The sequence below is a fragment of the Mobula birostris genome, chromosome 1 (genome assembly GCF_030028105.1).
Source record: "Mobula birostris isolate sMobBir1 chromosome 1, sMobBir1.hap1, whole genome shotgun sequence".
Lineage (NCBI taxonomy): Eukaryota > Metazoa > Chordata > Chondrichthyes > Myliobatiformes > Myliobatidae > Mobula > Mobula birostris.
In genome coordinates, this window is record NC_092370.1 from 38,609,924 (window position 1) to 38,634,560 (window position 24,637).

General features: G+C 38.4%; 1 protein-coding gene across 7 annotated transcripts in view; it reads left to right on the forward strand.

Annotated features, from left to right (window-relative positions):
- Nucleotides 1-24,637, forward strand: part of ppp1r42 (protein phosphatase 1, regulatory subunit 42) — a 133,943-nt gene that overhangs the window by 69,936 nt on the left and 39,370 nt on the right. For all 7 annotated transcript variants that reach the window (XM_072254364.1, XM_072254380.1, XM_072254326.1 and 4 more), the window contains 2 exons: nucleotides 12,230-12,358; nucleotides 15,746-15,929. In XM_072254364.1, the coding sequence (XP_072110465.1) occupies nucleotides 12,230-12,358; nucleotides 15,746-15,929 (313 nt within the window). The remainder of the gene's footprint in view (nucleotides 1-12,229; nucleotides 12,359-15,745; nucleotides 15,930-24,637) is intronic.

Consider the following 24,637-nt stretch of genomic DNA (forward strand, 5'->3'; position numbering starts at 1 on the left):
TTATTCATTGCACTTGATATTCGCGCATATGAGAATAAACTTGACTTTGACATCATGATTGTACGAAGTCTCTTCACCATCTTCAAGCATTAATATACCTTTGTAGTGATATAAAGTACGTAATTGTTAACCCAGCAATGATGATATGATAGCACAGGAACTAGTCAGGATGATATAAGAATGGAAGGCTAGAGGTAATGTAGTTTCTATGCACTTCTATCCTTGTCCATGGAGGTCATGGGTTTTTGAGGTATGGTTTAAGAGGACCGTGGAGTGTTTCATCAAGATGTTTTAATCTGTTTCACCGATGAGAGACTGGATAGGCTGTGTTGAGTTTTCTTGATGTAAAAGAGGCTGGGGGGGACCTGACTGAAGTATGTATACTTGTTGGAGGATGAGATACAATAGATAGTGCAAAACATTTCTGCTGAGCAGAGGTGTCGAAAGCATAGTTTGAAGGTAAAGCGGTAAGAGGTTTGGAGGGGTACTGGGGAAGAATATTTTTACCCAGAGGCTGGTTAAAATAAGAATGCACTAAGGTAGTATTGGAGGCAGAAACTCTCAGAAAATTTGATGAGTATCTAAAATAGCAATTTCTGGAAAATGAGACTAGATTAGATAGATACTCATTGTTGTATGTGCCAAAGGGCTGGTTTCTGTGCTATATGAAAATAACAAACGTGCATATGATGAATTTTCATGTTTTCCTCGGTTGTGCTAGTTGCATCAGGCTGGAGTTGCATGAGGTAGTCTTTTCCCGTCTGTTTTGGCAGAACTTGGGGCACTTCCTCTTCTGTTTGTAGGACCTGGCATTGTCTTTTACAATTTTAGTTTTGAGACAAAGGAGAAATAATGTTTCCAAATGCTCCGAATGACATGGTAGCTTACTTGATTTTTATGTCTCTGGCTGTCAATCTCCAACTGTGCGACTGTGTGAGTTGCTGCCTGAAATATAACAATGTTGTAACAGAAGGCTGCACATAGGAAGTGCACATGGAAAAGCTGTCACCTTGACAAGTTGGTCGCTATAGTGCATGTTTTGTCACAATATGCTTTTTCTAACTGTACCTTGGATGACCTCCTGTTACCCAGGTCCACCTTGGGGAAAGAAGGGCTAAGATCTAAAGACAGGATAATGTTCCACATCTTCTCTAGCCTCTCTCTCTCTACCTTTGCAGTTATAACAGCATTAAGAGGAATGACCTAGTGGAGAGGGCTTTTACAGCTCTGGAATCTGACATGTTATTGCAGAGCTATATTCTTGTCAAAAGTTGCACTTCTCTTTTTATGGAAATACTGTTCAACCAGAATTCTCCCAGTGAGATTGCAATCTGAAAAACCACAATAGTATGAATTAATATGGAGAAAGTTATAGCATTGGATTAACACGATTTGCAGAGAAAAACAAGTTCTAAGTAATAATCTTTTCAGTATCTTATCATCACACATACTGAAATGCAGAATAAAACAAAGGAATTGTTGCATTTAAATATTTAGTAATTTCAATGTGTCTGCCAGGAATTGTTGGAATTATATAGGATATAATTAGGTGAACGCTACCTTCCTTTTTAATGATTTTCAATATCAAGATTAAATCATTACCATAGAAATGTAGAGAAACGATGAGCACTACCAGGCACAATTTTAAGATCACTTATACGGACGAATATTCCTTTTTTATCACAATTTATTTTATAGTTAAAGAAATGCAGTAAAGTAAAACATTGTACATTAAAAATTTCATATAGAACTTATAAGCTTCAGAAAAAAGTGTAGTTAAATTAACTGGATGTTGGCTAACTGATAGGAAACATAAAGGTCTTAATAGAGAACGTATGGAAAAAGTGATTCTCTTGAGAAAGAATCTAGGACTAAGAATCACTTTTTTAACAAAAGTGGTTGACTATTTAAGGCAGAGGTGAGGAATATTCTCCTCTTCAGAGGAGATGAACTTTCGGCATTGTTCTTTGATAAAGGCTAAGATAATGCATTTTGGTGGTGGTGGGGTGATGGGGGAATGTAAACTAGAAATACAAATTTAATGAAAAACTTAGAGTTTGGAGAAATAAATCCCTTGGAGTGCAAAATATAAGTCCTTGAAAATGCCAGATTTTGGATTTTATAAGCGAGAAAATAAAGCATAAGAACAAAAAGGATTATGACAAAAGGCAATGATTAAACTGGAATTTATCTGTTGCACTACATTGAGGTCATGAAAGTTAAAGCAGAATTCACCAGGATCATATTGGAATAAAAAGCTTTATTTATGAGAACTATAGTATATTTTTCACCAAAACTGAGAAGACTAATATTTAGAAATGTGTTTTTTGTCAATACTACTAAAAATGTTAAATAGTAGTAGCAATAAAATCTATCCTGCTTTCAAAGTTAGATAGAGTTTTGAAGCAGAATAAAACTCTTTTCTTCTACAACTACTTTTCAAGTTTGGGGTGGCCATCTAGGCTGATTTCCAGTCCCATCTATGCCGGATACCATAATGCAGTTTCAGTGTAGAGTTTTTGTATTTTTATTAAAAATTTTAAAATATGAAAGGTCTTGATAAAAGCAGATGGGGAAAAATTATTACGTAATATTTTTTGAGGATTTCTGTTTGGTTGCTTCTCAGAAGGTGAAGATAGAGGCTTGGAAACACTAAAGCAATATTAAAGTTGTTGGAGGAAGTAACTTTTTATCCCAGCAAGTACAGTATTTGTGAAGTTGCATGAGTGCAATTGCTTTTGTTATGATTCTTTGACAGGATGTGGATATCACTGATGATTCTGACATTTATTGTTCATTTTTAATTATCCCTGAACTAGCACAGTTAAAGGTCAAGTCATTTGGTGGGAAGTGGAATCTTGATAAATGGGTTAAATCTGGTCAGGAGAGCAGATTCTGTTCTTGAAGAATTCAATTAAAATAGCAGGGTTTTCTGCAATACAATCATTATTACCTGCACAAAGAATAGATTAGTTACTTAAATTTACCTATCTTTCACAGTAGGATTCAGTCATGTCTCTGTATCAATCAGAGCTCTGATTGTTAATCCAGTAAATGAACCTGTACACTAGTCACAGTAAATAAAGCAAGCAGGTCATGGGGCAAGAGAGGACAGAAAACATGATAACAAGATTGTTTTTAGAGAGTTTTAGCAAAAGTTAGCATACACTGGAAAGGCTGATTACTCCTGCTGTAATCTGTGAACTCTAAGGTTCAGAAGTACTTATTATTACTGATAAATTTATGTGAAATGTAATGTAAATTTAATCAGCTACAAATATACATTCCAGTAAACAGTTGTCATGTATGAAATGAGACATAATGTCAAAACATCCAATAGATCAAAGCTTTGTTGATCTTGGTGGTCACAATAAATACGTAGTAGACGGTACTACCCACTAATCTGACATTAATGACAAGGTACTGTAATAACTAAAACCATATGTACACTAGATGGAGCTGGTGAGAGTGAGTGCAAAATCACTTGGATATATTAAAACTGAGCTAAAGGCATATTTTGTGGACAAAACAGTCATCTTTGACATCCAAAAAATAGTTATTTGTAAATATGATTCTGAAATGTATCATCAAAGTGTTTTCAGAACATAGAAATCCACAGCACATTACAGGCCCTTCGGCCCACAATGTTGTGCCGACCATGTAAGCTACTCTAGAAACTGCCTAGAATTTCGCTAGCACATTGCCCTCTATTTTTCTAAGCTCCATGTACCTATCTAAGAGTCTCTTAAAAGACCCTATTTTGTCCACTTCCACCACCGCTGCCGGCAATGCATTCCATGCACCCACAACTCTCTGTGTAAAAAAAACTTACCCCTGACATCCCCTTGGTACCTATTTCCCCCCTTGTGATGGCAACATCCTTCCTGTAGTGAGGTGACCAGAACTGAACACAGTACTCCAAATGGGGTTTGATAAGGCCTTATATAGCTGTAACATTACCTCATGGCTCTTGAACTCAATCCCATGGGTGATGAATGCCAACATACCATATGCCTTCTTAACAACACTGTCAATCTGCACAGCAGTTTTGCGTGTCTCATGGACACAGACCCCAAGATCTCTCAGATCCTCGACGCTGCCAAGAGTCTTACCATTAACATTATATTCTGTCTTCAATCTTGACCTACTAAAATGAACCTTAGCTCATTTTTTTTGATGAGTTAGTTTTTGATGTATTTTTAATGAGTGTGAGTTTGGGACAATATACAGAAAGATAAAATGACAAGGTTATATTTTGATTAGCAGCATTTATTAATAATAGCACTAATACTGGAATAAATCAGCCAGCAATGTCTGATGCAGGAACATTGTACGGTATCTGTGTGAAAATCAGGAAGTTGCCTTTCAATATGAATGGAAAATTCTGGAAATACTCAGCAGATCAGGCAGCATCTGTAGTTAACATTTCATCATGTCTGGAAAAGATCTAAAAAAATTAGTTATGGAAACAGAATGTGGCAAAGGAGCAAATAAAGAAAGAAAAGATTGACCAGGAGGAAAAATAAATGCAAATGTTGGCTTATAGGTAAAGTAAATGAACAAAGTAGAAAGATCATCAGAAATTACCAAAATCAGTATTCTGGACACTGAAAATCTGAAATTAAAACAAAAAATAGTTAATTTTTCCTCATCTCATTTTCTGCCTCTGAGATCTAGAAAATTACTTTTATCCCACATCATATTTAGCAAACCAGATATATAAATATTACTTTCAGATATATAAAGAGTAAAAGAAGAGGCAAGATTGGATATTCGACTGCTGACAAATGACGCTGGAGAGTTGGTAACTGGGGACAAAGAAATATCAGATTAACTCCATAAGTTTTTATAAGTCTTCACTGCGAAAGACACCATCAACATGCCAGAAATTGGAGAGTGTCAGGAGGCAAAAGTGAGGGTAGTCACTATTACTAAAGATAAGGTGTTAGGAAACTGAATGGTCTGAAGGTAGATAATCCCTGGACCAGATAGACCACACCTCAGGCTTTTGAATGAGGTAGCTGAAGAGGCTGCGGAGGCATTAGTAGTGATCTTACAACAATCACCAGATTCTGGAAAATTGCAGAAATCACCCCATTTTTTAAGAAGACAAGGAGGCAAAAGACACAATATTATGGCCCAATTAGCCTGACTTCAGTGGTTGGGAAGATGTAGGAGTCCATTAGTGAGGGTACTTGGAAGCTCATTTTAAAAGAAGCCAAAGTCAGTATGGTTCCATAGGGGAAATCTTGCCTGACAAATCTGTTGGTAATCTTTGAGGAGATAACAGGTAGGATAGATATAGGAGCATCAGTGGATGTTGCCTACTTGGATTTTCAGAAGTCCTTTGACAAGGTGCTTTAAATGATGCTACTAAATAAGATAAGAGACTATAGTATTACAGGAAAGAAACTAACATGGATAGAAAATTGTGTGACCAGCAAAAGGCAATAAAGTGGGCCTTTTCTGATTGGCAACTAGTGACTAAGGGTGTTCCTCAGGGGTCAGTGTTGGGCCAACATCTTTTCACGTTATATGTCAATGATCTGGATGACAGAATTGATGGCTTTGTGGCCACGTTTGCTGACAATTCAAAGATAGGTGGAGGGGCAGTTAGTGTTGAGGAAGCTGGGAGTCTGCAGAAGAACGTGGATAGATTAGGAGAATGTGCAAAGGAGTGGCAGATGGAATACAGTGTAGGGAAGTGTATGGTCATGCACTTTAATAGAAGGAATAAAGGTGTAAATTATTTTCTAGATATACAGCAAATTCAGAAATCAGAAGCGCAAAAGGTCTTCAGAGTCCTTGTGCAGGATTCCTTAAAGGTTAACTTGCAGGTTGAGTTGGTAGTAAGGAAGGCAACAGCACTGTTAGCATTCATTTTGAGACTTATACAATATAAAAGCAAGGATGTAATGCTCAGGCTTTATAAGGCATTGGTTAGACTGCACTTGGAATGTGGTGAGCATTTTTGGGCCCCTTATTTAAGAAAGAATGTGCTTGCGATGGACAGGGTCCAGAGACAGTTCACAAGAATGATCCTGTGAAGGAAAGGGTTAACATATGAGGGGAGCTTGATGGCTCTGGGCCAGTACTTGCTGGAGTGTAGAAGAATAATGGAGGCGGATCTCTTTGAAACCTATCGTATAGTGAAAGGCCTAGACAGAGTGAATGTAGAGAGGATGTTTCCTATAGTGGGAAAGAGTCTAGGACCAGGGAGAACAGCTTTAACCAGAGGGTGGTGAATCTGTGGAATTCATTGCCACTGATGGCTGTGGAGGCCAAGTCACTGGGTATATTTAAAGTGAAAGTTGATAGGTTCTAGATTAGTAAGGGGTGCCGAAAGATTATGGGGATAAAGCACGAGAATGTGGTTGAGAGGGAAAATAAATCAGCCGTAATAGAATAGTGAATCTGTGGAATTCTTTGCCACTGGCAGCTATGGAGGCCAAGTCTTTATGTATATTTAAGGCAGAGGTTGATAGATTCTTGATTGTTCAGGGCATGAAGGGATATGGGGAGAGTCAGGAGACTGAGGCTGAGAGGAAAATTGGATCAGCCATGATGAAATAGTGGAGCAGACTCGATGGACCAAATGGCCTAATTCTTCTCCTATGCCTTATGGTCTTATAGAACTTAGAACATAGAACATAGAATAGTACAGCACAGTACAGGCCCTTTGGCCCACAATGTTGTGCCGACCTTCAAACCCTGCCTCCCATATAAGCCCCCACCTTAGGTTCCTCCATATACCTGTCTAGTAGTCTCTTAAACTTCACTAGTGTATCTGCCTCCACCACTAACTCAGGCAGTTCATTCCACGCACCAACCACTCTCTGAGTAAAAAACCTTCCTCTAATATCCCCCTTGAACTTCCCACCCCTTACCTTAAAGCCATGTCCTCTTGTATTGAGCAGTAGTGCCCTGGGGAAGAGGCGCTGGCTATCCACTCTATCTATTCCTCTTATTATCTTGTACACCTCTAGCATGTCACTTCTCATCCTCCTTCTCTCCAAAGAGTAAAGCCCTAGCTCCCTTAATCTCTGATCATAATGCATACTTTCTAAACCAGGCAGCATCCTGGTAAATCTCCTCTGTACCCTTTCCAATGCTTCCACATCCTTCCAGTGAGGTGACCAGAACTGGACACAGTACTCCAAGTGTGGCCTAACCAGAGTTTTATAGAGCTGCAACATTACATCGCGACTCTTAAACTCTATCCCTCGACTTATGAAAGCTAACACCCCGTAAGTTTTCTTAACTAACCTATCCACCTGTGAGGCAACTTTCAGGGATCTGTGGACATGTACCCCGAGATCCCTCTGCTCCTCCACACTACCAAGTATCCTGCCATTTACTTTGTACTCTGCCTTGGAGTTTGTCCTTCCAAAATGTACCACCTCACACTTCTCCAGGTTGAACTCCATCTGCCACTTCTCAGCCCACTCCTGCATCCTATCAATGTCTCTTTGCAATCTTTGACAATCCTCTACACTATCTACAACACCACTAACCTTTGTGTCATCTGCAAACTTGCAACCCACCCTTCTACCCCCACATCCAGGTCGTTAATAAAAATCATGAAAAGTAGATGTCCCAAAACAGATCCTTGTGGGACACCACTAGTCACAATCCTCCAATCTGAATGTACTCCCTCAACCACCAGCCCCTGCCTTCTGCAGGGAAGCCAATTCTGAATCCACCTGGCCAAACTTCCCTGGATCTCATGCCTTCTAACTTTCTGAATAAGCCTACCATGTGGAACCTTGTCAAATGCCTTACTAAAATCCATATAGATCACATCCACTGCACTACCCTCATCTATATGCCTGGTCACCTCCTCAAAGAACTTTATCAGGCTTGTTAGACACGATCTGCCCTTCACAAAGCCATGCTGACTGTCCCTGATCAGACCATTATTCTCTAAATGCCTATAGATCCTATCTCTAAGAATCTTTTCCAACAGCTTTCCCACCACAGACTTAAGGCTCACTGGTCTATAATTACCTGGACTATCCCTACTACCTTTTTTGAACAAGGGAACAACATTCGCCTCCCTCCAATCCTCCGGTACCATTCCTGTGGACAACGAGGACATAAAGATCCTAGCCAGAGGCTCAGCAATCTCTTCTCTTGCCTCGTGGAGCAGCCTGGGGAATATTCCGTCAGGTTCCGGGGACTTATCTGTCCTAATGTATTTTAACAACTCCAACACCTCCTCTCCCTTAATATCAACATGCTCCAGAACATCAACCTCACTCATATTGTCCTCACCATCATCAAGTTCCCTCTCTTTGGTGAATACCGAAGAGAAGTATTCATTGAGGGCCTCTCTCACTTCCACAGCCTCCAGGCACATCTTCCCACCTTTATCTCTAATCGGTCCTACCTTCACTCCTGTCATCCTTTTTTTCTTCACATAATTGAAGAATGCCTTTGGGGTTTTCCTTTACCCTACTCACCAAGGCCTTCTCATGCCCCTTTCTTGCTCTTCTCAGCCCCTTCTTAAGCTCCTTTCTTGCTTCCCTATATTCCTCAATAGACCCCTCTGATCCTTGCTTCCTAAACCTCATGTATGCTGCCTTCTTCCACCTGACTAGATTTTCCACCTCACTTGTCACCCATGGTTCCTTCACCCTACCATTCTTTATCTTCCTCACCGGGACAAATTTATCCCTTACATCCCGCAAGAGATCTCTAAACATCGACCACATGTCCATAGTACATTTCCCTGCAAAAACATCATCCCAATTCACACCCGCAAGTTCTAGCCTTATAGCCTCATAATTTGCCTTTCCCCAATTAAAAATTTTCCTGTCTTCTTTGATTCTATCCTTTTCCATGATAATTATAAGGGCCAGGGAGCGGTGGTCACTGTCCCCCAGATGCTCACCCACTGAGAGATCTGTGACCTGACCTGGTTCATTACCTAGTACTAGATCTAGTATGGCATTCCCCCTGGTCAGCCTGTCCACATACTGTGACAGGAATCCATCCTGGGCACACTTAACAAACTCTGCCCCATCTAAACCCTTGGAACTAATCAGGTGCCAGTCAATATTAGGGAAGTTAAAGTCACCCATGATAACAACCCTGGTATTTTTGCACCTTTCCAAAATCTGCCTCCCAATCTGCTCCTCTATATCTCTGCTGCTACCAGGGGGCCTATAGAACACCCCCAGTAGAGTAACTGCTCCCTTCCTGTTGCTGACTTCCACCCATATTGACTCAAAAGAGGATCCTGCTACATTACCCACCCTTTCTGTAGCTGTAATAGTATCCCTGACCAGTAATGCTACCCCTCCTCCCCTTTTTCCGCCCTCTCTATCCCTTTTAAAGCACTGAAATCCAGGAATATTGAGAATCCATTCGTGCCCTGGTGCCAGCCAAGTCTCTGTAATGGCCACTACATCATAATTCCATGTATGTATCCAAGCTCTCAGTTCATCACCTTTGTTCCTGATGCTTCTTGCATTGAGGGACACACATTTCAGCCCTTCTACCTTACTGTCTTTACACTGTTTATTCTGCTTCTCTTTCCTCAAAGCCTCTCTGTATGTTAGATCTGGTCTAATGGTCTAAATCATTTCTTGCAAATTCTGGCTCCTTCAAAGTGACACCACCACCAAACAAGTCTTACTTACTTTTCTGGTAATTGCTCCTCTATTTCCATCAACAGCTATTCTCCTCCTTGCAAATCTTCTCATGCAACTGCAGGAGATATGCCATCTACCCTTTTGGCTCCTTTCTTTCCAGTGACCCAAGTATATTCTTCAAGTGAAGGATGTTACCTGGATTGGGGAGCATACCTTATAAGGATAGGTTGAGTGAACTCAGCCTTTTTCCTTTGGAGCGACGGAGGATGAGAGATGACCTGACAGAGGTGTATAAGATGATGAGATGCATTGATCGTGTGGACAGTCAGAGGGCTGAAATGGCTAGCATGAGAGGACACAGTTTTAAGGTGCTTGGAAGCAGGTACAGAGGAGATATCAGGGGTTAAGTTTTTTACGCAGAAAGTGGTGAGTGCGTGGAATAGGCTGCCAGTGACGGTGGTGGAGGCAGATACGATAGGGTCTTTTAAGAGACTCCTAGGTAGGTACATGGAGCTTAGAAAAATAGAAGGCTATGGGTAACCTGAGGTAATTTCTAAAGTAACTACATGTTCGGCACAGCATTGTGGGCTGGAGGCCCTGTATTATTCTGTAGGTTTTCTATGTTTCTATACAGGCATATAGTGGGAAGGAATGGGGTGATTAATGGGTTGCAAGGATTAATGGTCTGTATATTAATTGATTGACTTTCACTGTTCTGGTTTTATAACATCTGAACCCCTTAATGAGTTACTAGTTTGCAAAGGAATTGCGGTTCTGCATTATGTGCAATATTTCTATGGAAGGCATTTCCTAATTAAAAATTAAATAAGTTAGTCTCATAATGGGCTTACTCCAAGAAATTCCACTCTTGGGTCAGGATATTTAACAAAATATATTTGAACCTCTCTGTTTAATCACTCATTATAGCTAGCAAATGGAACATGCTTACTTTTGTCTGACCTTTTCCTACACTTAATTAGTATGTGAAAAATGATTGATGTACTGGAGCTGCAATACTTGATTCACTGTGGTGAGAGCATGAGTAAGTATTGGGGAAACATGTATGCATGCATACATCAAAATTTTTGTATAATAGATACAGTTTTCTTTAAATTTTCATGTTAAATACTTGATTATTTAGAGATAATGGTGTATTATTTTCCTTGAAAAGAAAATTATTTTGTCAGCATCTCAGCTATGTTTATATTTGGTTGCCTACAACTACTGTAGGTAAAACATCTTAAGAATTTAAATTTCAACAAAAAAACTGAATATATTTATTGACTGCAGACAGCCTAAATGCAATATTGAATCACATTTGCAGGATGTAAAACTCTTCATAATTTTCTGTACATTATGTTCTTCATCTAAGTCTGATTGTCAGATTAGCTGTTGAGGTGATATTAGCTTTCTTCAATAAAGAGGAACTAATAAATATTTTCAATGTTGAGCATGTTTAAAATAAAGTATATCTATAATTGCTCATCTCTTGAATGTTATTGAATTGTTAGAGGAGTTTTCTTCAAACAGATTGGCTGTTGTCTTTGTTGACATCAATGACAAAGCCTCAAATTAAATAATTGGCTATAAACAATTTGGGACATCTAATGTTGTGAAAGAGTTAATTTTTATTTCTTTTTTGTGATTATTTTCATATTTGAGACAAGATAATCAATTCATTTCGGGCTGTAGAATAGTGCAATTGTCATCATTTTGGAGGTTTACAAAAGAAAATTACAAAAATGAAATATCTTTTATAAAATAACAATTCTTTGTTGTAAAACATTTCAATGATTTAAAACCAGGAAGATATACATTTTGATACAGTTCTAGGTTGGAATTGATTTGAGCTGTTAACCTGTATTGCTTTTCATTTTATATAAATAAATTTTGTTTCTAAAGTCTTTCCACAATAGATAACTTTATTGTTTACTACCATGTCAAATGTGATTATAAAATGAAAAGAAACTCCCTAGTTTAGTTTTACCATTTTTCTAACTGGTTATCATACCCAGAGCAACAAAGCAACCCATTTCAAGATAAATCTGTATATAGAAAATGTGGAATATGTATTATGGCTGAGCAGTTGTAATTTAAAGATTATCGACATTCTTACTAACTAATGTTTTAAGTGGCTATAGGATGTTCCTCTTTAATGGAAATCCTAACTTTAAATGGTTTAATCCTTAATTTGTTAGATGCCGAGGAATGTCCAGTAACACCATTAAGCAGTTGTGTATGCACACACACACCCAAAAATAGTTAGGTTTCTACTTACCAGAGTTTATCTGCCCGTTTGAACAACTGTGCCATTTTTTAAATATTGCTTTTCATTTATAACAATAACACTGTAGAGGGATAAATAAGTTAGTTCCTTTTGGATCCTTTGCAAATCTTGGCAAACAGTAATTTTCAGGTACTTTTCTTTGTAATTAAATTGTTTGCCTTGCAGTTTTCATTACTACTCACAACATGTAGCAAATAAAGTGGATTTTGCCATTCATAAGGCTGAAGCTGTATCAGTTAAATTTCATAGTGTCTTTAAAAGTGAACTAATTGAAAAGATTTATTCATTTTGGCCTTAGCTTGTTTTCAGTCAACCTTATTTTTGAGGCAATTATTTTCATTTGTAGAGGTCCTTGATGGAAAAGAAGTAAACAATGCAGCCAGACAATTTTTATTGAACTGGAAAGCTTTCCGAGAAGCCAAAAAAAAAATTGCCAAGGAGAAGACAGACGAGCAGGAAGTCCAATGGAAATTAGGTAAATGACATTGAAAGACTTTTTGAGAAGGAACACAATTTTTTTTCAGTTATGTAATGTGTTATTGTATTGAAATACAAGTATTTTATCATGGGCCGAAGCCTTCCCCATGAGTGGGTGTAGCTGCAAAGCAATGGAGGTTTGAAATCAGAATTTTTCTTTTCCTAGGTGTGATGCCAACCTTGGCTGATGAGCCTCATTTGCCAGAAGTGATTTTTTTTAAGGCACCAGTAACCACCTTTTCCCCTTTTCCTGTCAGCAGAAAGGGTTCTGCGGGGCTTAATAGCTAAGCCACATCTGAAGGCCAGGAGGTGGACTTGGTTGTCAGACACTGTTTGAGGCACACACCATAGGAAGCATTTAATATGTAATGGGATCTTATCCCCATTACCCCTAACCCAGCTTTGAGAGCCTTAAGAAACCACTCTGGAGCCTTACAGCAGAAGATTTATTGATTGGTGACTGTGATTAATTTATATACTATTTCCTTGTGTAATAAAATTTAATATTGGTTGTTTCCTGATATTTTGTTTTGTTTTGCACTTCTTTGCCCTCAATGTGGACAACAACTTCTACCATTGCCTCCTTCCCTCACCCCGCTACAATATGCAACCCAGTCTCTTGAATCTGCCATTGCTATGGAATTCACCAGATAACGTGCATGGCTTCCTCTGGAACTATCATTCTCCACTATTTTCATTGATACACTTTGTGATGCAGATGCTTATTGTTTCTTACCAAGTATTCTCTCTTTTCCACTGTCCCCCCCAGTCCCAATCATGTCAGTTCCTATGTTGTACTCACTTTTGAACTCTGGAATTCCCAGGCATTGTTCTGTAAATACTGCTGTCCTTAAGCTATCACTTTCCCAAACCAAAGGATATAAGAGCAGAATTAGGCTATTCAGCCCATTAGTTCTGCTGCTGCTTCAGTCAATCATGTCTGATTTTCTCAACCCCATTATACCACCTTCTCTCATGCTGGATGAACTGATTAAGTATTTTGCATCAGTCTTCACTGTGAAAGACACTAATAGTATGCTGGAAGTTCGAGAGTGTCAGAGGGCAGAAATGTGTGAAGTTGTCATTACTAGGCACAAGGTTCTTGGGAAGCTGAAAGGTCTGAAGGTAGATAAGTCATGTTGACCAGATGGTATACACCCTAGGGTTCTGAAAGAGATAGTTGAAGAGATTGTGGAGGTATTTGTAATGATCTTTCAAGAATCTATTGATTCTTGCATGGTTCCAGAGGACTGGAAAATTGCAACTGTCACTCCACTTTCCAAGAAGGGAGAGAGGAAGAAGAAGGGAAATTAAATGCCAGTTAGTCCCATCTCAGTGGTTAGGAAGATGCGAGAGTCGATTGTTAAGGATGTAATTTTGGTGTACTTGGACGCACATGATAAAATAGGCATGGTCCGTATGGTTTCCTTCAGGGAAAATCTTGCTTGACAAATCTGTTGGAATTCTTTGCAGAAATAACAAGCAGGAAAGACAAAGGGGAGAGAATTGGTAGATGTTGTGTACTTGGATTTTCAGAAGGCCTTTGACAAGGTGCTACACATGAGGCTGCTTAACAAGTTAAGAGCCCATGGCATTAAAGGAAGGATAGAGCATTGGCTGATTCGCAGGAGGCAAAGACTGGAAATAAAGGGAGCCTTTGCAGTTTGACTGTCAGTGACTAGTGGTGTTTCACAGGGGTTTGTGTTGGGACCACATCTTTTTATGTTATATGTCAATGATTTGGATGACGGAATTGATAACTTTGTAACCAAGTTTGCAAACGATACAAAGATGGCTAGAGTGGCAGGAAGTAAAGAGACTATAGAAAGACAAAGAATGAGCTAAGAAGTAGCAGATGGAATACAGGCTTCGAAAGTGTATAGTCATACACTTTGGTAGAAGAAATGAAAGCATAGACTATTTTCTAAATGGAGAGAAAATTCAAAAATCGAAGGTGCAGAGGGACTTGGGAGTCCCCTTGCAGGATTCACTAAAGATTAATTTGCAGGCTGAGTTGGTGATGAGGAAGGCAAATGCGATTTAGCATTCATTTTGAAAGGAATAAAATATAAAAGCAAGGATGTAATGTTGAGGCTTTATAAAACACTGGTGAGGACTCACTTGGAGTAATGAATGCCAACATCGCATTTGGGTCCCTTATCTAAGAAAGGATGTGTTGACATTGGAGAGGATTCAGAGGAGCTTCGTTAAAATGATTCTGGGATTGAAAAGTTATCATTTGAGGAGCGTTTGATGGTATTGGGCCTGTACTTACTGAAATTCAGAAGAATAAGCCTTGTTCTCCCTTCAGAATTTGAGGCACAAAGCCCACTTAGAGTCCTATATTCTCACTAACACATCCTTCGATTTCCGACCACTTTTTTTCTATTTTGCCTAGAGTGCTGGAAATAACCAGCACATCAGGCAGGCTCTCCAGGGAGAGCAAAACAGGTTCATTTGGTTCATCTTCATTGATCTTATACACCATAGTGCATTTTCTTTCATTTCAGTTTTTAACAACTGCAGTGTTTTATACCTCTTCTCTGGTTCTTTCCTTTTTCTTCTGTTCTCATTCATTTCCTTCTATTTAGATTTTCCAGGACAGAAAAAATATGCTTATTAATTATTCACCGAAAGTAGAAAGTTACATCATATATGGTAATTTCAAAATTTCTAAATCAAGTACTGAGATACGTTGTCTGTGTGCAGCTTAAGTTGTTTGTCCTTAGAGAATAATGACAAAAATAATGATCAGATATGAAATTTTAAATTATGAAAGAATTGAAAATAATTACTTTTTTCTTTGGAGAAGAGATAACTGAGAACAAATATTATCAAAGCCTGCAAAGAACACCTTGGTAGTGTACATCAAGCATTTTATTTAACTTGTATTCTAAGTGCATATTATAGGAAATGAGGGTAAAATTAACAAACTTCAAGCAAAATTTAGAATTTTTGGAATTGTTAGAATATTCTCCTGTTTTGAGGAGTTGTTCGTATGAACTTAGTATGTACTGCCTTAATCTTTTGAGAAATATCTGTATAAGTACCTGATTCAGAATAATTATTATGTATTACAATGACTACAGGTAAGGTAATTGAGTACAGTCAATGAAACCATGGATATGTTAAATTAAGGAAATCAACTAAATTACAATATATAAAACAAAATTTAACGTGAATCCTTTTGTTGCTTTATTTGCCTTACCTCTGAAGTAGATCAGTCAGGGAGAAAAGAAGATTTAATTTTGCATTATATAAACATTGTTGAAGGATTAGACTTGAGATGCTGCATAATATTAATAAAATTATAAATTTAATATATTGAAAAATTAGTTGTTATTTGTTGATCAACAAGTTTATCTGTTTCCTCTTTGTTAACAAGATCATCCACAGATTATTCAGCACCATGCACCGAGAACCTCCCCAAGTATTTATAAATTCAGGAAACCTGTTGATGTTCTTTTTACAAAAACTTCTAACCGTGCAAACTCTGGAGGTGATAGACGAAGTGTTTTACTGCCGGGACTCGAATCTAGTTGTATGCGTGATGGAGTGGAAGGAATCGGGTAAGATGCCAACATCTTCTAAAATGTGCATATTAGACACATCTGCAACATACACATTGCATTTGGCATTACAATTATTTAGGTTAATAATTCCTTCTAAGTAGTCCAAGTGATATAGAAATAAAACATTTTCAGTTCATATGTTGTATAATTTCAATGTAGGGTTCTAGAAAGAACATTGAAATTTGAAAAAAAGGATTTCAAATTACTGAAGATACTTTTGTTATTAGTTTGATTTTAATTTTCAAGAAGTTGAAAACCTAATGCTTAATATCAAACCTAATGTTTGTTATTGAGATTTAAGCAGCTAAATATAATGGTCTGAAATTTTGTGTGTTCTTAACCTATAATTAAATTCTGAGTAACATTAGAATATTCAACATATTTTCAAGGGAAGTGGATCGAATTCACTTAATAAAAATGGTTTGGCAACAACATAACATTAGATGTTTCAATAACTAGATTTTTAAACATTAAAATAGTGTAAATAAAGCACGTTTGTACTGACACTAAGACGGCTCAAATTACTTTTAGAATCAAATTAATTCATCAAAGTTACAGGTTCAGAAAAATAATCACAATTTGATGCTAAAAGTGCTTTACTCATTTTTAGATCAAATTGATAATTTTCTAATACATATTTGAATTTGTAATCATAGAGATGTATTCTTTAAATTATGAAATATTTCAGCGTGTATAGGTAACATTTTGTTTGATATTTTATTTCAACTGTCTTGATTACAGATTGGGTACGGAATGCAGTATTCCTAACTTTAGTCCTGTCTTAATCAACATTGCATTGATGTATGTCTTTGACCTTTTGACAGCTAGCCACTTTAGATGGTTCAGTAAGAAAATGTAAACATTAGTTTGTTCCTTACATTCGAGTATGTTTAGTTGGGTGATGGTGAAATGGAAAAGATTAATATGTACCTAATGAAGTTTGGAAAATTGAGAGTACAATTAAATAATTGTATGAATAATAGTAGTTAAAAACAAGTTTGCTTAAATACTCATTTCCTTCCTTTAGGTCCCCTCCCCCATTAAAAGATTGATGAATAGCAGACTGTTTGTAGCTTCAAGTCCAATCTCAATTCTTTTCTCCCAGCAAATAAACAATATTTTCTCTTGCCTTACTTGATTAATTCTGCTCATGTGTCCAAAATGAAATCTCCATCTGGTTTATAAACTTGTGGATTTTATTAGCTGAAATTGTGATGCTTATTCCAAAAGAAAATAATGAGTACAGAATATAGTTCATTGTCTTTTGGAGAGCTTATTTATTTATTTTTTTTACCGGTAAGTGAAAAATCATTTTTACAGAAAAAAAATCACCATGCCCCAATTATTGATTGTATCAAGACAAGGTAATAAATGTTAGCACATGCTAAAAGGGTAAGGAAACATTATTAGAAATCAATTTAGAAAGTGTGGAAAACAGATGTGCCACAAACACATGTAGCAAGCTTTGGAGCGTAGTTAATAAAAGTTTCAGAATATATTGAGAAATATTTTAAAACATTCCAAAAAAGAACTTAAGATTGTATTGTTACATTAATTTCATTGTCTAGTTTAAAAACTGGGTGACTGTAATATAAACTGAAATTGTGTTGTACTTCCCCTAAAAGGAATTATGTGGTTTAGGCAATAAGCATCACACTTAGAAGTTGCTGGTGAACGCAGCAGGCCAGGCAGCATCTCTAGGAAGAGGTACAGTGGACGTTTCGGGCCGAGACCCTGCGTCAAGACTAACTGAAGGAGGAACTAGTAAGAGATTTGAAAGTGGGAGGGGGACGGGGAGATCCGAAATGATAGGAGAAGACAGAAGGGGAGGGATGGAGCCAAGAGCTGGACAGGTGATTGGCAAAAGGGATATGAGAGGATCATGGGACAGGAGGCCTAGGGAGAAAGAAAGGGGGAGGGGGGAAGCCCAGAGGATGGGCAAGGGGTATAGTGAGAGGGACAGAGGGAGAAAAAGGAGAGAGAGAAAAAGAATGTGTGTATATAAATAAATAATGGATAGGGTACGAGGGGGAGGTGGGGCATTAGCGGAAGTTTGAGAAGTCAATGTTCATGCTATCAGGTTGGAGGCTACCCAGACGGAATACAAGGTGTTGTTCCTCCAACCTGAGTGTGGCTTCATCTTTACAGTAGGGGAGGCCATGGATGGACATATCAGAATGGGAATGGGACGTGGAATTAAAATGTGTGGCCACTGAGAGATCCTGCTTTCTCTGGCGGACACAGCATAGGTATTCAGCAAAACGATCTCCCAGTCTGCGTCGGGTCTCGCCAATATATAGAAGGCCACATCGGGGGTGTCCGGTGCTGGTACATAATTTGTACTATTATACTATTTATTATCTTCAAGGATGTGAAACTTTGGTCTCAGCATTGACATCTGTACTTCTACACTGCCAGTATAAACAAACTAATTCTGCCAACAAATCAATATTTAACTGACAAAGATGATCCAATATGCATTGTGCAGAGAGAAAGAATGAAACCTGAATGTGTGCAGTGGATGGACATTTTTCCTTTTACCATTCTACATTTGGGGATCATGTCCTTGGCTGCCTAAGGCATGGGTAAAGCCCTCCCCACCATTTAGCATCTCTAATTAAAATAAAATAAAAATACTTTTCCTCATGCGAAGCCTAAAATGATGAACATGGCCTCAGAATAAGTGATCCCACACTTAGGCTAAAATCAGGAACTACTCTCAGAGATTAGGTAAATTTTGGAATTCTCTAATCCAAAGAATTATGGATGCTGTCATTAAATCATTTGAGGCGGAGATAGATTTTTGGGCAACGGGGGAATCAAGGATTATTGGGATCGTGCATGGAAACAAATTCTGTGATCTTGAGATTATATGGTGGTTCACGCTCTGTGAAGCTTGCCAATTGCCAGATGTTTAAATAACAAATACTCTTTTGAGATAAGAAAAATTCTGCTCAAAAAGTTCAGAACTTTTTTGAGGGCAATTTATAATTCAAAGGAGAACATTAAACTAATAAACTAATTTCATGAATTTGTTCGGACAAAAGGTTGCATCAGAGTTAACAGCCTAGGTCTGTGTGACAAGATCATAATAAAGAAAGATAGTACTGAAGGTACATTCAATAGATAATGTACCGGGGTAGTACTACCTAGATCAGCAATCATGAACTGATCATGCATCATTAAGTAATTAAGATAAAAGGTAGGAGATATGAACATGGAACTACCATGAAGACAAGCAAGTTACAGTCGGGGGAGAATCAATCTAGTCATTCAATCAAACTTAAATTATCTGGATAGACAGGGTCTGATTAGGAACAGTCAACATGGATTTGTGCGTGGAAGGCTATGTTTGACAAATCTTATTGAATTTTTTGAAGAGGTTACTAGGAAAGTTGACGAGGGTAAAGCGGTGGATGTTGTCTATATGGACTTCAGTAAGGCCTTTGACAAGGTTCCACGTGGAAGGTTATTTAGGAAGGTTCAATCGTTAGGTATTAATATCGAAGTAGTAAAATGGATTCAGTAGTGGCTAGATGGGAAACGCCAGAGAGTAGTGGTGGATAACTGTTTGTCAGGTTGGAGGCTGGTGACTAGTGGTGTGCCTCAGGGATCTGTACTGGGTTCAATGTTGTTTGTCATATACATTAATGATCTGGATGATGGGGTGGTAAATTGGATTAGTAAGTATGCAGATGATACTAAGATAGGTGGAGTTGTGGATAATGAAGTAGGCTTTCAAAGCTTGCAGAGAGATTTAAGCCTGTTAGAAGAGTGGACTGAAAGATGGCAGATGGAGTTTAATGTTGATAAGTGTGAGGTGCTACATTTTGGTAGGACTGATCAAAATAGGACATACATGGTAAATGGTAGGGCATTGAAGAATGCAGTAGAACAGAGGGATCCAGGACTAATGGTGCATAGTTCCCTGAAGGTGGAATCTCATGTGGATAGGGTGGTGAAGAAAGCTTTTGGTATGCTGGCCTTTATAAATCAGAGCATTGAGCATAGGAGTTGGGATGTAATGTTAAAATTGTACAAGGCATTGGTAAGGCCAAATTTGGAGTATTGTGTACAGTTCTGGTCACCGAATCATAGGAAAGATGTCAACAAAATAGAGAGAGTACAGAGAAGATTTACCAGAATATTACCTGGTTTTCAGCACCTGAGTTACAGAGAAAGGTTGAACAAGTTGGGTCTTTATTCTTTGGAGCGTAGAAGGTTGAGGGGGGATTTGATAGAGGTGTTTAAAATTATGAGGGGGATAGATAGAGCTGATATGGATAGGCTTTTTCCATTGAGAGTAGGGGAGATTCAAACAAAAGGATATGAGTTGACAGTTAGGGGGCAAAAGTTTAGGGGTAACACGAGGGGGAACTTCTTTACTCAGAGAGTGTTAGCTGTGTGGAATGAGCTTCCAGTAGAAGTAGTAGAGGCAGGTTCAATATTGTCATTTAAAGTAAAATTGGATAGCTATATAGACAGGAAAGGAATGGAGGGTTATGGGCTGAGTGCAGGTCGGTGGGACTAGGTGAGAGTAAGCGTCCAGCATGGACTAGAAGAGCCGAGATGGCCTGTTACCGTGCTGTAATTGTTATATGGTTATATGGTTGAATATCTATCTTCAGCTCAGACTATATAAGAAATGTTAATTCACAGTAATTATCAATGAAGTTGGAATTCAAGAAAAATAGAATGGTTCAAATGATTTGCCAGTAGGATTGTGATCTTTAATTGTGGGAAAAACTGACCACAATATGATAGAACTTTACATTAAATTATAAAGTGATGTTGTTTCAACAGAACTACATCATTTTAATGTCCTTTTTGTGCTATGTTTCTTCATTATTATCTTGTTACAGGGGCCTAGGATGTTACATTAAATATAAGTAAATTGTATATATTCATTATTTTTGTTCCTTAAGGTTGTTGTAGCTAGGAATGGTCATAGTGATAAGCTCCCAATGGCATACGTCTCAAATAGTCTCTGACAATCAAGTCCAGCTCCTGGCCTTTACATGTGGCTTAGCTACTAAGTCCGGCGGAACCATTTCTACTGACAGAAGAAGGGGCAAAATGAATTAGTGGTGCTTTAAAACCAGTTGCTTTGGACAGATGGAGTTCATCAGCAGTGGTTGTCAGCTCATCTAGGAAAAGGAAAACTGATCTCAAACCTCAACTGTTTGCGGCTATACCCACTCATGGGGAATGCTTCGGGAGTAAACCTCGGAAAAATCCAGAGCTGGAGTCACTAAGACAGTCCTACGTTGAGTTCAACACTGACTGGCAAGTCCTGCGACAAAGTTGGTGCCAAGCTGCATCGGTCTCTGCTATTCCTTTGGATTTATCAGCTGTGTGGAGAGGGTGAGCTACATGGACAACAGCTTGTTCTCCATATCATACTGCCCTGGCTTGCATACAATAGACAATAGGTGCAGGAGTAGGCCATTCAGCTCTTCGAGCCAGCACCGCCATTCACTGTGATCATGGCTGATCATCCACAATCAGTACCCTTTTCCTGCCTTCTCCCCATATCCCTTGACTCCACTATCTCTAAGAGCTCTATCTAACTCTTTCTTGAAAGAATCCAGAGAATTGGCCTCCACTACCTTCTGAGGCAGAGCATTCCACAGAACCACAACCCTCTGTGTGAAAAAGTTTTTCCTCAACTCCGTTCTAAATGGTCTACCCCTTATTCTTAAACTGTGGCCTCTGGTTCTGGACTCCCCCAACATCAGGAAACATATTTCCTGCCTCTAGCGTGTCCAATCCCTTAATAATCTTACATGTTTCAATCAGATCCCCTCTCATCCTTTTAAATTCCAGTGTATACAACCCGAGTCGCTCCAATCTTTCAACATATGACAGTCCCGCCATCCCGGGAATTAACCTCGTGAACCTATGCTGCACTCCCTGAATACCACAAAGAGAGCTGGGAGCCAACAGCCATGGTTGACCCCGACCAGTGGAGAGTTTAATTAATGATTTGAATTTTAGCTATAGTGATAATGATTAAGAAGTTTACTAAATGATCCCAAAATTGGCATTGTGATCAGTTGTATGGATTAAAGTTCTCTGCTGCTGAAAGTTAGAAACAGCCTAGCACACAAAGGGCTCAAAGGTGACAAATTAGATTCATCCAAGAAAATAAGAGGAAATGCAGTCAGGAAGAGCAAACATGGAAATGCATGACAAATGGTGGGATATATAGATAGATAGACAGACATAAAACAGTTTTCTATTTCTATTTTGTTCCAATTTCTTCACCCAATTGTTTTTAGTTCTCTGGTTCCTGTTGATCAAGAATACCACAGTTGTTGAAATCTGAAATAAAAGCAGAAAATGTTGGTAAGGTCAGCGGGTCAGGCACCATCACAAAAGAAAATATAACATTTTCTTCTTCTACAGACAGTTTTTCCAGCATTTTCTATTTTTATCTCTGGTTCTTGTTAATGAGCTGAAATGCATTTTGAAGCCTCCAGTAGAATATTTGCCACTTTTGTCATAACAGTTCCTTTAATATCCTTTGAATTTATCTTTGTCATGATTATCTTTTTCTGAGGCAGTCAGGGAAGACTGACTTCTAGTCCAGTTTTGTGGGTACTGAGGTGACTAATGAGACCTATCTAGAAACAGATTTACATAGGGGCTCAATCCTGATCTTTAGATTGAGAAAAATCCACTAGTTGCCTCCAGAGTTGACTCATTCTACTTAAATATTGATAAGAGATGTGTCGTGCTGGGCAGAGGTGTGTTCTGGTGCCTACTAGGCTGGACCATTTGGAATGTCTTGTAAGTGCTATATCTGCCAAGAAAAGCTGAATTTGGCCACATTTGCAAGGCAAATTATAAATTCTACCTAAATTAATTTGAAAGTCTATGCTATTTCACTAATTCAGCATCACTCTTTCAACGTTACAATATACTCTATACCTCTGAAACACAAGCTATTCTTCAGATGCTGGAAATTTTGAGCAACACACACAAACTGCTGGGGAAACTCAGAAGGTCTCCCCCACCCATACATTCTCCCCGTCACCTCGTCTCGCCTGTCATCTACCAGCACGTACTCCCTCCATCACTTTATAATATTATTCTGACTTCTGCCTCCTTCCTTTCCAGTTCTGAATAAGAGCCTTGACCCAAAATGTCGACTTTTTCTTTCCATCCATAAACACAGCCTGACCTGCTGAGTTCCTGCAGCATTTTGTGTGTGTTATTCTTTGCACCTCAGAGTTAATTAATTGCCTTTAAAATGTTTGGACTCTTCCAGTCAGATAAAATGCTAAGTAAATGCAAGTTTTCTTTTCCAGCTGATAACCATGCCTATCATTCAATTAGCTGGAATGCATCAATTTATGCCGTAATTTTATGTCAAGTTCCCACTTGAACAAAAATTAAATACTAGAGATCAATATGCCTTTAGCCCATCTTTCAAATCATTGGATTTGTTAGAAGCAAGTTGAGACAAAATGAGAACTCTCGTCAATATTTTCCAAACTGTTTACAGCTCCATTGAAGAGTTCTCCTAGCAGAGCTATTTAAAACATCCTTAGTGACAGGAGAGTTACCAGAAGATTAAAGGATAGCCAATGTTGTTCTGCTGTTTAAAAAGGGCTCTAAACAGAAAATAGGAAATTATAGGCCGGTGAGTCTGACATCAGTTGTGGGAAAGTTATTGGAAGGTATTCTAAGGGACCAGATATATAAGTATTTTGATAGATATGGACTGATTAAGGATAGTCAGCATGGCTTTGTGTGTGGTAGGTCATGTCAAGCTAATCTTAGAGTTTTTTGAGGAAGTTATCAGAAAAGTTGATGAAGGATGTTGTCTTCATGGACTTCAGCAAAGCATTTGACAAGGTCCCACATGGGCGGTTGGTCAAGCAATTTCAGTCACTTAGCATTCAAGATGAGGTAGTAAAATGGATTAGACATTGGCTTAGCGGGAGAAGCCAGAGAGTGGTAGTAGATGGTTGTCCCTCTGACTGGAGGCCTGTGACTAGTGGAGTGTTGCAGGGATCACAGCTAGGTCTGTTGATGTTTGTCATCTATATCAATGACCTGGGTGAAAACGTGGTTAACTGGATCAGCAAATTTGAGATGACACCAAGTCTGGGGTGTAGTGGACAGTGAGAAAAGCTATCATGGCTTGGACCAGCTGGGAAAATGGTCTGGGAAATGGCAGATGCAATTTAATGCAACACATAGGAGATGTTGCACTTTAGTAGGACCAACCAGAGTAGGTCTTACACAATGAATGGTAGAGCACAGAAGAGTGTGTAGAACTAAGGAATCTGGGAATACAGGTCCATAATTCATTGAAAGTGGTGTCACAGGTAGATTGAGTCATAAAGAAAGCTTTTGACACATTGGCCTTCATAAATCAGGAGATGGAATATTATGTTGAAGTCATATAAGATGCTGCCTGGCCTGCTGAGTTCCTCCAGCATTTTGTGTGTGTTGCTTGGATTTCATTAATTAAGTTAAATAAATCTGGAGCAAAAAAAAATCTACTATTGGTATTGATAGAAAATTGTAATGAAACTGCTGGAGTGTATAAATCTTATTTGATTCACCAATGTTCTTGAGGGAAGGAAATCTACCTTTCTTATCTGATCTAGCCTGTACTGTATATGTCTCCAGGCAATTGTTTGTCTCTATACAGTCCTCTGATTGCATGAAGTATCTTAGAATTTTTTTCC